General features: G+C 44.4%; 2 protein-coding genes and 1 non-coding gene across 4 annotated transcripts; 1 reads left to right on the top strand and 2 right to left on the bottom strand.

Annotated features, from left to right (window-relative positions):
- Positions 1-3,072: 3,072 nt before the first annotated feature.
- LOC136530983 (mitochondrial fission 1 protein A-like) lies at positions 3,073-7,312 on the top strand. Of its 2 annotated transcripts, XM_066523686.1 has the most exons (5): positions 3,080-3,387; positions 4,102-4,231; positions 4,363-4,484; positions 6,841-6,904; positions 7,065-7,312. In XM_066523686.1, the coding sequence occupies exons 1-5, from the start codon at positions 3,295-3,297 to the stop codon at positions 7,145-7,147; spliced, it is 492 nt and encodes a 163-aa protein (XP_066379783.1). In that variant the 5' UTR covers positions 3,080-3,294; the 3' UTR covers positions 7,148-7,312. The 2 variants fall into 2 exon arrangements, with proteins under 2 accessions (XP_066379784.1, XP_066379783.1); XM_066523687.1 differs by lacking the exons at positions 6,841-6,904; positions 7,065-7,312 and adding an exon at positions 4,580-6,829 and having other exon boundaries at positions 3,073-3,387.
- Positions 7,313-7,343: 31 nt separating this feature from the next.
- Positions 7,344-9,243, bottom strand: LOC136530982 (annexin-like protein RJ4). Its single transcript, XM_066523685.1, has 5 exons — positions 8,825-9,243; positions 8,519-8,664; positions 8,176-8,403; positions 7,761-8,069; positions 7,344-7,687 (listed from the first exon to the last, which is right to left on the bottom strand). Exons 1-5 carry the CDS (start codon positions 9,015-9,017, stop codon positions 7,487-7,489), a joined length of 1,077 nt encoding a protein of 358 aa, XP_066379782.1. The 5' UTR covers positions 9,018-9,243; the 3' UTR covers positions 7,344-7,486.
- A 1,167-nt stretch (positions 9,244-10,410) lies between these two features.
- Positions 10,411-10,483, bottom strand: TRNAR-CCU (transfer RNA arginine (anticodon CCU)). Its single transcript has one exon. It is a non-coding gene; the product is annotated as a tRNA-Arg (tRNA).
- Between the last annotated feature and the right edge of the window lie 2,410 nt (positions 10,484-12,893).

Raw genomic sequence — 12,893 nt, 5'->3', positions numbered from 1 at the left:
GAGGGGTTCTTGACTTTTCCCCAGCGGAGAGCCAAAAAGTACTCTAGTAAATTGCCCGTGGCTTGTGTGATCCTCATCTTGTGTTGGTTGTGCGGAACCTTATTGAGGGTTTGGCGTGTGATGCCAATTAGCGCGTGAACCTCCAAGTGAGTGAATCACCACAACGAGGACTAGCTTGTCGGCAAGCAAGTGAACCTCGGTAAAAAAATCATTGTGTCATTATTTGATTCTGAGATGATCGGTCTTCATTGGTATTCATTCTTGTGATTGATTGACTCCTTCCACGACACGGCGGTATAACCATTTTGCTCACTCTCTTTACATTACCACAAACTAGTTGTCAAGCTCTTTAGTGTAGCTAGTTGTGAGAGCTTGTTAGTTTGGTTAGTGTGGCTCTTTAGTTAGTATTTGAGAGCACACTAACTTAGTGTAGTGACATAGCTATTGTGTGGATAGAAACTATATAAACTAGAATTATGGTAGGTGGCTTGCAATTTTAGTAGGCTAGCGCAACACTTATTTTGCCTCATAATTGTCTAACCGGTTTGCTAAAGTGTTGTTGTAGAAATTTTAATAGGCTATTCACCCCCCCTCTAGCCATTAGGACCTTTCACACGTCCGGTCAATAAAAATATGCTTTGGATCGTCTCTGAAAACGATCGGACGATACGTGGGTGTGCGTCTGGTCATTTCTGTTGTGCGTCCGACCATTTGTTGACTGCGTGAGTGAATCGTTTTTTAACCGTTGGGATTTAACGTGAGAGATTCAAAGGGCGACACATGGACGGCTGAGGGCGACTGGACTCAGGGCGACCAGACGCTGGGGTGCGTCCAATTGGTGCATCCGATCGCCCCCAAGGCTCTAACGACTCTTTGAGTCTTGGGGCGTCTATAAATAGAAGTGCTTCACCTTGGGCTCACTCTCTTGCACATTTTCACCTGTGATACATTCTTGTGAGCCTAAGCAAACACCTTCCACTCATCTTCATAATTGATTTATCATCATAGTGAGATTGGGAGTGATTCCAAGTACATTTGCTTGAGTGACTGCATCTAGTGGCACTTAAGGATCGTTGTGGCTGTGGATTTCTTGTTTCTCTTGGTGGTTGCCGCCACCTAGATGGCTTGGAGCAACGGAGGAGCATTGTCATGAGTTGGTGATTGTTCGTGGCCATCTTCCGATGATTGTGAGGGGTCTTGTACCTTACCCTGCATAGAGCCGAAAGGTAACTATAGTGGATTGCTCATGTCATTGAGTTACCTCACTTGTGGGTAGGTTCTTGCAGCATCCATTGTTGGACTAGGTTTGTAAAACACTTATTAGCCACCAAATCACCAAGTGTTGGTCGACACAACGGGGACTAGTGTGCCGGCAAACACGTGAACCTCAAAAGAAAAATCTTGGTGTCCATTGTGTTTGGAATTCTCCCGATGATTGAATTGGCTTTTCATATTATGATTGGTTCATTCCGCGATACGACGGTATAATCACCCTACTCTCTTCCTTACATTCTTTGTAAACTAGTTGTGTAGCAAGCTCTTTAGTGTAGCTAGTTTTTAAGAGCTTGCTTGTTAGTTTAGTTTCACCTTGTGGAGCTCTTTAGTGTAGCCTTGTTGAGAGATCTTAGTGAGCAGTGACTTAGCTCTTGTTGTGTGTCTAGTGATCATAGCAACTGTAATTGTTTGGATAGGTGGCTTGCAACCATTGTAGAGTTAGAGCAAAATTATATTTCGCCGTTTAGCGTACTAACAAATTGTTTTAGTGATCTTGTAGAGTTTTTTAATAGACTATTCACCGCTCTAGCCATATTAGGACCTTTCACTAGTATGTTAGGGTTATACATTCTAGTATCTAAGTTTGTCACGATCTATGTTAGAATTAATCATGAAATTACCTACTTATTATTCAACATATATGTCCATGACGACGATCTGTCTGCGGTGACTGCATCAATCTCAAAGTTTGGCCATCCAATCTAAAATGATTGTTAGGAGAGCCTACACTTAAGCTAATCCTAGCTAGTGCATAGTACAAACTCATATTAAATAAGTGTCACACACATCACTCTCATATACCTAATAGATTGCATTAGCACATGCGGGTAACCAATCAAACATCTAATATTTTTTACATTCGTTCATGCAAACTCACTAAACACTCTCCTTTCTAATGGTATGTTTGTGTAGGGCTAAAAATTAGCCAAAATTAGCTGAAGTTAGCTAACAAATTGGCTAACAACTAGTTAGAGTCTTGCCGGCTAGAAAATTAATCACCCTATTAGCCCCCTGTTCGATGGACTAGGGATAATTTGGTTAATTTTTAACTTGTTAACAGCCCTGATATCAAATGGCCTAAATACGATTCCGTTCAATCTAGGTTCCTTATCGGAATATACAATACAAATTCCATTTAGTAACCAAACAGATACTCACAGTTTGTTCCAAAAATAGGTATTAGTCGATTGAAGGGTGTGACAACTGACAAAGAGGGTGGAACCACTAGACGCAAAGATATTCTCAGGGCAGTCCTAATCCAGAAACTATGAGGTAGTTTCTATACTTGCCAAATTTTGTAGACATTACACATGGAAATTATATTCTCAATGAAGAGTTTCTAGAAAATAATTTTTGTCCACATGTCTTCTCTCTCCATCATCTACCAACCATATCTCTTCATATCTTGGTTTATGTGTAGACATGATTTCTTATCAAAGAAACTATTTTATCATCTTTCTTCTTTAATTGTAATGCCATATTATTTTTTTCTTAGTTGGCATCCTAATTAAGGAACCTAGAAAACATCTACTCTCTTCGTTTAAATTATAAGATATTTAACTATTCTAGATATATATGTTTTTAGTATGCATTATGTCTAAAAATGATATATATTTGTTTTGAGGGGAACCTAAAAATGATATATAGAAAATGAAAAATGTCTTATAATTTAGTAGATTTTTTATTGGGCCTGTCCTCAGCGGTAGCCGGTAGGGGCCTCAAAGGAGGAGAGAGAGAGAGGACGGCCGTCGTTCTCCTCTCTTCTAACCTTCTTTCTTAACGACGAAGACACGGAAGCAGTCCCAATCGTCGCATTTCACTGACATATCAGTGACAAAAACACGACTTAGAATCCCCCATTTCCCTCGTGGCGTGCGCAACGATCTAGGGCTTCTCGAATCCCCCTTTTCCTCCTGCGGTAAGCGGTTCCACACCCATCCCTGCACGCGAAGCCTGGAATAGCCCCCCCTGCTCTGCCACCTCCTCGGATTCCGATCGCCCCCCGCAGACAGCAGATCTATGGAGGCCAAGATGGAACGCTTCTTCGAGTCCGTGGGCAATTTCTTCACCGGAGGCGACAACATCCCCTGGTGCGACCGCGACCTCATCGCCGTGAGCACTCTGGGAACTTTCCCCTCTGCATTTTCCACTCCGTTTCCGTCCGAATCCTTGCAGATTTTGAGGTTTTTTTTTTGCGGTATCCCGCCAGCTCGGTGGGGACTAGGGTTAGATCGTGTACTTGCAACCGAAGCATTCGGAGGTTAGGTATAGCAGGGAGAGGGGGATGGGAGGAGTCAGAAGGGGATCATCGCCAACAGTTTGTATTGGGGTCAAAGGGCGTGGGTGACCTTTGCATGCGAGCACATAATTGTTTCTGTAATGTGTCCTTTCTGATGCCCTGTTAGAATTGCTTGGTAAAGGGGGGTAGCACGGGTTTCAGTACTTCAGTTTAGGCCATAGCATTGGCAGCCTACCCATTCAGCACCATGGCTGTGTGTTGATCATGTTGGCATTTTATTTTGAGCGGCTTGTTGCAGTCATGTGTCATGCTGTGTCTGTGGCATAGACTAACCAAGCTGAATGCCCTCCTGCTTATTTTGGTTGGAGAGTATAGATGACTATCTTTGCAATATCTACAATTGGGTCAAGAATTCTGTTAGCATAATTTGCTAACACAGAACTTTCAGCGTTGATCTTGTTGCTAGTTGATGTCGCTGAATATGTTTTTATACTGCTCTTCACGTTCTTGCTATTGTATCTGTTTCCTGAGGTTCTGCTAATATGTGGAAACTCAGAATTCAGCTGAGCGGTTTTGTTTGTCCTTAGGGCATTGAAAGAGAGCTTGCCGATGCTGCAAATGATGAACAGAGGAATGCTAGCCTTATGAGGTTATCATGGGCCCTTGTGCACTCCAGGCAGACAGATGATGTAAACCGTGGAATCAGCATGCTTCAAGGTCTGTTATCGTGTTTTGCGCAAAACTAGCACTTGGTTCTTCTAACCAAGTGTTTAGATTTTGTTGATTATGTTTCCTTTGGCCATAGGTTATTCTCTAACCTGTTTTGATTGGCCCATTTGGTTCTACAGCTTCTTTGGATAATTCTGGCAGTCCTCTGGAGACTAAGGAAAAGATGTACTTGTTGGCAGTTGGGCTCTACAGGATTGGCGACTACTCAAAAAGCAGGCAACTTGCAGATCGCTGTTTGGAGGTATGAGTCCAGTATCATTTAGCTTCTAGAATGCTATATATGATTTATGATTTCTTGATATCTTATCAATATCTGCCAAAATGCAATGTTGCCAGGATATGATGCAATTTCTGTGCTGCAACCAAACTCTATGTTCCTTTCTACTAGTAAACTGCAATTGAGCCAACATGTATGTTTGTGCTTAGCCCATGTGACATTGGCAATCAATTTTTGTATTGAATTGATACTGTAACTGGATATTTCTTTGCCATAAAACATCATGATGACTAAATTTCACTAAATTCATTTGATCCATTTTTTAACTGAACTGTTTTTTTTTTCATCTGAAGTATCAGTTTATATAATTCTTAAACAGGCATTATTCTTTTTATTATTAGTAGCTGGCTACCTACCATCCTATTGGGCCTGTTTGGTTGGGTGGCTAACCCTAGCCAGGCTTCAGGGAGCCACCTTCGGGCTGTTTGGTTGCCTGTTTAGAGGTCGAAGCCAGGCTCCAGGAAGCCACCCAACACCACTTAGCCAGGCTCCAGAAAAACGCAGATATCGGTCGTACTTTGGGAGCCAGGCTCCGCTGAGCTCGCGTGCGCGATTCTCTCACCGCTCAGCGCTGCTCCTCACCTCTCACCTCTGCTCCTTCGTGCTCCCTGTTGGCTTGGCCGCCGCCGGAGATGTGCCTGGTCCCCACGCCAGAGATGGCCCTGCGCTGGAAGTTCCGCGGCACTGACACCTCGCCACCCAACGCCGCCGTGGCCGCGGCCATCGCCGTGGTACACCGTCTTCGTCTTCTGCTTTGAGCTCGCGGACTGGAGCGAGAGCAGCAGGTTCACGTTCGTGGTGGTGCTGTTGCCGCTGCTGCCGTCGTGGAGATGGAGGAGTCTGCGTGCTCCGCCTCAGGACTGGAGGTGCGATTCGAGCGGAGGATGCCCTGTTGTTGCCGTGTGCTCCGATGGAGGATGCCCTGCTGCTGCCGTGCGCGATTCGAGCGGAGGATGCCCTGCTGCTGCCGTATGCTCCGACGGAGGATGCCCTACTGACGCACATGGGAAGTAGGCGGGCCATACACTGCCGTGGTGGAGGTGCTCGCCGGCAGTGGAAGAGGTGCTCGCCCAGATGCTCGCGGTGCTCGTCTGCCATGGAAGAGAACCGAGCAGCGGGAGGGCCATGTTTTTTTCGTGTACTGCTGCAACCTCACTGCCGCCTGCGCGTCCACCACGGAGAGCCCCTCAACTGACCGCCAGGCACCAAAGATGATGCCGCCCTTCTCCTCTGCCGTTTGGGGCATGGGCAGCGGGGTCTGAGAAGGCCCGGCCCCGAGCTATGGCGTCGAGTAGCAAAGCCCACCACCGGTGAGGGTGCGCGCCACATCTTTGTGAAAATGTCTCAAAGGGGGTAAAGTTACCAGCTCCAAGAAGAGGTCATTCTATGCAAAGTAAACCAGGCAACCAAACACACCTTCTGTTAGCCAGGCTTAGATAATGCAGGCAACCAAACAACTAGCAATTGGCTTGCTGGGGACAGGCTAAAGCTGCCTCGGCTAGGATTCTAGCCAGGCTAGAAATAAGCCAAGAAACCAAACATACTGTGCCTTATCTTGGGGCCAATACTTTTCTGTTTTAGCTGTACTTTTAAACAATTTTGTGTTCTTATATACAGTTATGTTGTGAAGCAGTGGACTTAAATAGGTTCTCTGATGTGTTCTATTAATTCTTTCCCTGGACCTCCCGTCGTCATCTAATTCTAGCTAGAGCGGCCTATGATCATGAATTGAAGGCCTAAGATCATGAATTGAAGCTTATGACTGTTTGGAGGCTGATGACCCGTTAGGCTGTTGCCCTTGTCTACTATTGCATGAAACCCCCCATTTTTTTCTATGATAATCTGTTCTCAATTTGGCATTTATGCTTTGGAACAACAGAAAGAAAGTAATAGTTTCTGCTCTGCCAATGTTCACATGTTACATGTACTGTGTATTCAGAAACAAGTGGTTTATTGAAAATGGATTTGTTGGTTCTTTCCTTTTCTTTGGAACTCCCTTTGTGGAGTTAATTTGGTTTTCTTTCCTAACCTACATGTGTACTGGGTATGTGGTATGTACTGGAAGCTAGCATAGCTGAAATTGTTTAGGATTCTTATCAGAAGATCGTTCTGGCTTATGTGATAGGATGTGTTTATTTGCAAGACCACTGAGTCTCTAAGATTTTAAAGTTTTCCCAATTCCTCAAGGATATTGTTGCCTTGATATTCTAATATCGAACTTACATAATTTCTTTCCTGTAGATTCAAATATTCTTAATTTCTCAAGGATATTGTTGCCTTGATATTCTAATATCTAACTTGCATGATTTCTGTCCTGTAGATTCAACCTGACTGGAGGCAGGCCATGTCTCTGAAGAAGGCAATAGAAGATAAAATTGCCAAAGGTGAGATAACTTAATCAGCTAAACTTGGTCACATTTGCATTGGATTCTTTGCAACCCAAATGCTTTCATCACTTCAGTGTACTTATCGGGGCCATGTTCATGAAGTGCTGTGTAGAGCTAAAGTTGTCTAGATAACCAAACCAAATTCTTCTACTCGCAGATGGTGTGATTGGAATAGGAATCGCGACAGCTGCCGTGGGACTTGTGGTTGGTGGAATAGCTGCTCTTGCCAGGAAGAAGTGAGGCGAATAGATTGGATCAGCTCATTGAACTAGTTGGAGAGTCCCCGTCTGTAATTCCATCTCTTCTGTTGTTACCTTGGTGATATTACAGTTCGAATCGCAACAGTCTTTATGTGTACAAATAGTGCTTGGATGATAATACTCGAGACACCATAGCTTTTGTTAATTGGTTTTCCCATTGATCTGGCGTTTTATTATCACCAAACGGATCACCACAAATATCACCATTTCACTCAGCAGTTTTGTAGGCATTTTGTTCAATCAAACAAGAACAAGCAAGCTACAAGTCGCAAACAATCTCTCCAACCTACATATAGATCCAGCATCCATCCATGGTCATTCACTCAGGCCCGACTAGAGTGAGCAAGATGCCATTGTAGTATCCGGACGTGTCGCCGTTGATGTCGCTGGTCACCGTCTTGCGGTACCTGGCCTTGTACTCCTCCTTCACCTTCTTCATGTCGATCTCGGCGCGCGAGACGACCGCCCTCGTCAGGGACTCCTCGTCCGTACCGAGCCCGACGATGGAGCTCCGGATCACCTGCAATGGAACAACAAAAAGGGCCATCAGAAATGAACGGATTGCTATGCTACTGAACTGAAGGATGGGTTACCTCCGCGAAGTGCTTCTCCGGCGACGTCAAGCACCACACCGCTGTCTTGAGCACCGCCGCGAGCTGGTCGCTGCGGCGTTCTTCCTCGAGTACCTCGTCGATGGCCTTGCCATGGTCCTGCCTGTACCGCTCGAGCGTCGCCTTCAGCTGCGGCTTGCTCCTGGAGCTGACGATGCGCACGACGTCGCCGTGCAGCGGCTGCTTCCTGGCCACCACCGCGTCGTGCAGCTCCGCCGCCTCCGCCCTCGCCAGCTCGGCATCGACGAGCTCGCCGGAGTACCGGTACGAGCTCACCAGCCGCACCAAGAACTGCAAGACAGATAGACACCCGGCTGAGGTGAGCGACTGGCCGGCCGGCCAAGAAACGTCAGGATCTGACTGCACACGACACGGTGGCAGGAGCCGGCGGCCTCGCCTGCTTGAGGAGGGGGTCCTTGTAGAGCGGGCACGCGGCGACGTCCTCCTCCAGGGAGGCGGAGTAGGCCTCGCGGTAGGCCTTCCTGACGGCGACGAGGTGGTCCGGCGTCGATGCGCAGGCGACCTCGATGAGCACCCACACGTACCGCTCGCCCTTCTTCATGGCCTTGTGGGCGAGCTTGGCGTCACGCGCCGCCGGGTCCGCCGTCCACAGCATCATCGCGCTCTGCCAGGACCAGGAGTAACGCCGCCGTGCCGGCGAGGAGGCAGGAACTGTCAGGTCGGGTCGGCAATCCAATCCAAGACATCGAATCGATCGACGCACGAAACCTTGGAATTACCCGGAAGTCGCCGGAGAGCTCGGAGTGGAGCCTGTCGAGGAGGGATTCGTTGTAGAGGCCCTCGTAGGCCACGGCGATCTCCGCGCGCTGCGCCGCCGTCCGGTGGCCCAGTATCTCGATCAGCGCCTTCTCGTCCGTGCCCCATCCTGTCCCAAGTTCAATCCATGAGAGAGGAATATTTTACCATGTCTGGAAGCAGCTCTGTTCTTGATCAGGGAATCAACAGTAACCTCCCAATTCTCAAAGGTAACAAAACAAGGGAACCGATACAGCATTGCACAATTCAGTGGTTACAGCTGGAAATACCTTGCACTGCTTTCCTAATGTTCTCGGCGTCTTCGGTTGCGGAAGGGACCGGGTTGGGGACCGAGATGGAGGCCATGGAGGCAGGTGCTGCTCCTGCTTCACCTGGGAGAGCTGGGTCGGAGAAGTGGATGAAGAGAAGGTTGAGGGGAGGGATGTTATGGATACACTCCAGGCAGCAGCGCCAGCAACACATGGCACACGCCTAGAGACCCCCAAAGCTCCACCACCTAGGATGAGCTCTGCCAATTTTTCATGGTGTGTGTGTTCCCTGACGTGGTTGACGATGATGTTGTTTCGATTCATTTGTAGGCTAATTGCTACTACGAGAATAATGTGATCCAAATTGAGATCGACAGCCTTGGCTAGTGGGGCTCGCTGTGTACTCGTACAGCGCAGTCCAGGGATGTTTTTAGGGGTTTGCAGTTATAGTAATTATTTTTTGCTAATATCAAATATATATGCCTATAACTATAATAAAGCTTGTCGTTGCCGGACATGTTATTCACACTTGTTCAATCCTATGTGACCATATTAGAATATAATAATCCACCAACCGTTGGTTGTTTGAACTGCATCCGAATTTTATAACCCAAACAGAATTAAAAATAGATAAACCAACTGCATCAAATTTTTAGTGCCCCTACTTTTTCAAAACCAAGGCTTAGTTTACCGCTATTTGATTTAGAGGAGTTGGCATGGTAACTTCAACTAAAAAAGACTAGTTTTCTCATGTGAATTTACACCTATGTTTTTGGACGTTCTATGAATTCAACCTCCATTTTGATATGAAATACTCAGCCAACATTTTAAAAGAATCTTATAACAAAGTTTGTAATATTTTAGATTTAAACAAACTTTATCAAGTTAAACATACTTAATAAACCATCAGCGAAATTCGAGATGATCAGGATATGGTCAAGGGTAAGTATCATCTTTTTTATTTTTCTTTAATTCATTTATTTGTCATTAATCAAACAAGTTCTAAAGCAGGGATTCATCAAATTCCCATTATTTTGCTAATCAGTAGTATTTAAAAGTACAACCAATTATACATGTTAAAAAATTAAGTTGAATACATGTTCTTCAAATTTTAGGCCCACCTCTGTTTTGGAGAATAGTGTTCTTGCCCTGCTCTAAAAGCCAATTAATTTTCACCTTGTTTTTTTAGCTCAGTTTTTTAATCCGAAGCCACCTTTCACCCCCTCCTGAGCCGGGCCTGCTCCCAAATCTTGTAAGGCTATTGAACCATATTAGAATAATAATCCAGCAACCATTGGCTGTTTGAACTACATCAGAATTTTATAACGCGAGAAAAAAAAATACAAACTAGCTGCATCAAAATTTCAATCATTGGATTTTGAACTGCAAGGAAAATAAAAAAAGATCTTTGAACCGCAAGGAAAATAATAATAAAAGTAAAAATAATATTCCAGCAACCTTTGGTTGTTTGGACTGCATCAGAATTTTATAACGCGAGAAAAAAATACAAACTAATAATCCAGCAACCATTGACTGTTTGAAGTGCATAAAGTAAAAATAAACTTGGATCTTTGAACTGCAAGGAAAATTAAAAAAATAAGAATAAACGCGCCAGGTAGGGGTCGAACCTACGGCCTTCTGCTTAGGAAACAGACGCTCTATCCACTGAGCTACAGGCGCCTTGTTTGAGCAAGGTTTGATAGTTTGTTAGACATTTGCACTGAGCAAAAGGTGTGTTGTTTGAGTAGAGTCTAGTAATAAACTATTTGTCTGCTCAGAGAGAGAAGAAAACTTACCTTCCTTGCTAAGCAGGACAGGGAATGCAGAAAATGATGTCTAATAACAAAAGGGAAATGGTGAAAACTTCGAAAACCTAGATCGTTGCTTAGCCCATAAGGTTTTGTCATCAAAATTAAAGGGACTTAAAAGATAAAAGAGGATTTCAATAAAAGCGGAGGAAAGCTCATCGTGTAAAGATATGCATTTAACCTTTTAGCTTATGGAATACAAGAAGGAATATCATGGGCTTGAGAACAAACAATATTAATAACCTTTCCAACATCTGTCCGCTGGCTTGCATGTTTCACACCGCTGCTCCTTCAGCACATCATAATTTTTGCTCTGCATGTGAAACACACACACTTGTTTATTAGTCCTCTTTCCCTGTCACTTGAGTCACTTTCAAAGTTCTTTTTTAATAGGGACTGCATGCAACGCAACAACCAAAAATCTTAGCGCCAAAGCAATTAGACAGCTTCATCTGTCTTGTTTTCTCCAATAGTTCTCACACAAGTGTTTGAGAAACCATATTAAAAAAATATCAATCATACAGATACAGTTGGCGATACTGGAGTTGACAATACACCATCTGCTCACCATCTCCAAAATATTATAATGTTCTTGGGGATCACAAGCATCTGGCTAATGGCTTTCAACTCAAAAGTTGCAGACAGAGTTGAATAATCTGGTCGCCAACACACAGCAAACTGATAAACGGGCAACTAGGCAATCACTAGTCATTAGCAAAATGCACAAGCCAAGCTATGTGGCTAATGGCCAATGTTTTCTTGTGCAAACAGATCAACAGCTCAGTTTTTTTTTCTTTTTTTTCTCTGAAATTATTGGTGGTGATCTGTTCGTTCGCATGTCACAGATCGTATAGTCCTTCCCCGTGCGGCCATTGCCCTCCTCCATGATTGAGATTTGAGAGGGTGATCTACCCAACCTCGATGGCTAATGAACTCATTTGCCACGATTTGATCATTTGAAGGGGAGACATTGTTGGCCCCAGTTGTTGTACGTGACGATGGGTGCTTGCTTATCCGTGACAGTACTGCATGTTTCTCACGTTGGCGAAATGTGGTCTTTGTAGTTCTGATGAGCATGCTAGAAGCTTCTGACAAGAGTGCCCCTTTTCACACCTTTGCTTTCAAACACGTCAGTAATAATAATGTGAGCGATCAAGACCACATAAACAGGCTGTGGGCATGATTTTGTTTCTCTGAAATTCCTTTTCATCTAAGGCCCTGTTTAGATCCCACCCAAAATCCAAAAATTTTCAAGATTCTCCGTCACATCAAATCTTGCGGCACATACATGGAGCATTAAATATAGGTAAAAAGAATAATTAATTGCACAGTTTGCCCGTAATTGACGAGACGAATCTTTTAAGCCTAAATAGTCCATAATTGGACAATTTTTGCCAAATACAAACGAAAGTGCTACAGTAGTCAAAAGCCAAAAAAAATCGCATCTAAACGGGGCCTAAATCTTGTAGCTCAGGCCAGCATAGCCATTATTGCTGACATGGAATGGCGATTTGTCATACGGCATTGATAAAATCTGCTGCATGATTTGGCTTCAATGAGCCAGAGACACGAAGGCACCGCACAAGGCACAATGGAGTTGCTGTTGCTGGTCATTTACCTTGTAACAGACGCTACAAACAGGAAGTGTTTCGCGGCTCTTCTTAAATTTCTTCGCAAAACAACACATCCTGTGATCATATTTGAGGAGCATATGTCCTAACTACGTGAACGCGATGCAAACCAACCATGATTAGATGGCAATAAGTAACGCTGCTGCCATGCTAGCTGTTGGCGATGATAAGGATGACAAGCTGGACTGTGGTCTGTACTGCTTGCATTAGCAATTTATTAGCCTTTGCTCATTCTTTGACGAAAATAAAGTAATACTTGGATCATAATTTCTCATGTCAGGGTTCAGTCCATATAAAATCTCCTGTAGTTTTTAAAATCAGCCAACTTATTATATATATCCTTCCTTTTAAAATAGTTCCGGCTTCTTCATAGAAGGAGCTCTATTTGTATTCAAAATGAGATAGGAAGTGGAGTTACCCAGTGCATCAGGTATCCTAATGTTCCCAATCGATTAGAATGGTGACATAAGGATCAAAACAATTGCATGCAATGGACCATGTTAACGATGGGACTGAACACCTAAAACTGAAAGTGAGAGATATTTCTCACCAATGATTTGTACAATTTCACAGTGTTTGGAGACATATTGGGCCTGCTCATGTGATGTGCTCCTGCATATTCATGATTAAGTAGATGGGGCCTTTCATGTG

Source organism: Miscanthus floridulus, unplaced genomic scaffold (genome assembly GCF_019320115.1).
Source record: "Miscanthus floridulus cultivar M001 unplaced genomic scaffold, ASM1932011v1 fs_246_2_3, whole genome shotgun sequence".
Taxonomy (NCBI): domain Eukaryota; kingdom Viridiplantae; phylum Streptophyta; class Magnoliopsida; order Poales; family Poaceae; genus Miscanthus; species Miscanthus floridulus.
The sequence above is the reverse complement of the archived record's forward strand: the minus strand, read 5'-3'. Positions and strand labels throughout refer to the sequence as shown.

What these genes read in the sequence shown, in the direction of transcription:
- LOC136530982 (XM_066523685.1), bottom strand. Translation starts at nt 9,017, where the DNA reads ATGTGTTGCTGGCGCTGCTGCCTGGAGTGTATCCATAACATCCCTCCC. An exon ending in CATTAGGAAAGCAGTGCAAG is followed by an intron (nt 8,665 to 8,824) that starts GTATTTCCAGCT and finishes AACTTGGGACAG; the next exon opens with GATGGGGCACGGACGAGAAG. An exon ending in AGCTCTCCGGCGACTTCCGG is followed by an intron (nt 8,404 to 8,518) that starts GTAATTCCAAGG and finishes TGGTCCTGGCAG; the next exon opens with AGCGCGATGATGCTGTGGAC.
- LOC136530983 (XM_066523686.1), top strand. Translation starts at nt 3,295, where the DNA reads ATGGAGGCCAAGATGGAACGCTTCTTCGAGTCCGTGGGCAATTTCTTC. An exon ending in TGGAATCAGCATGCTTCAAG is followed by an intron (nt 4,232 to 4,362) that starts GTCTGTTATCGT and finishes TTGGTTCTACAG; the next exon opens with CTTCTTTGGATAATTCTGGC. An exon ending in AGAAGATAAAATTGCCAAAG is followed by an intron (nt 6,905 to 7,064) that starts GTGAGATAACTT and finishes TTCTACTCGCAG; the next exon opens with ATGGTGTGATTGGAATAGGA.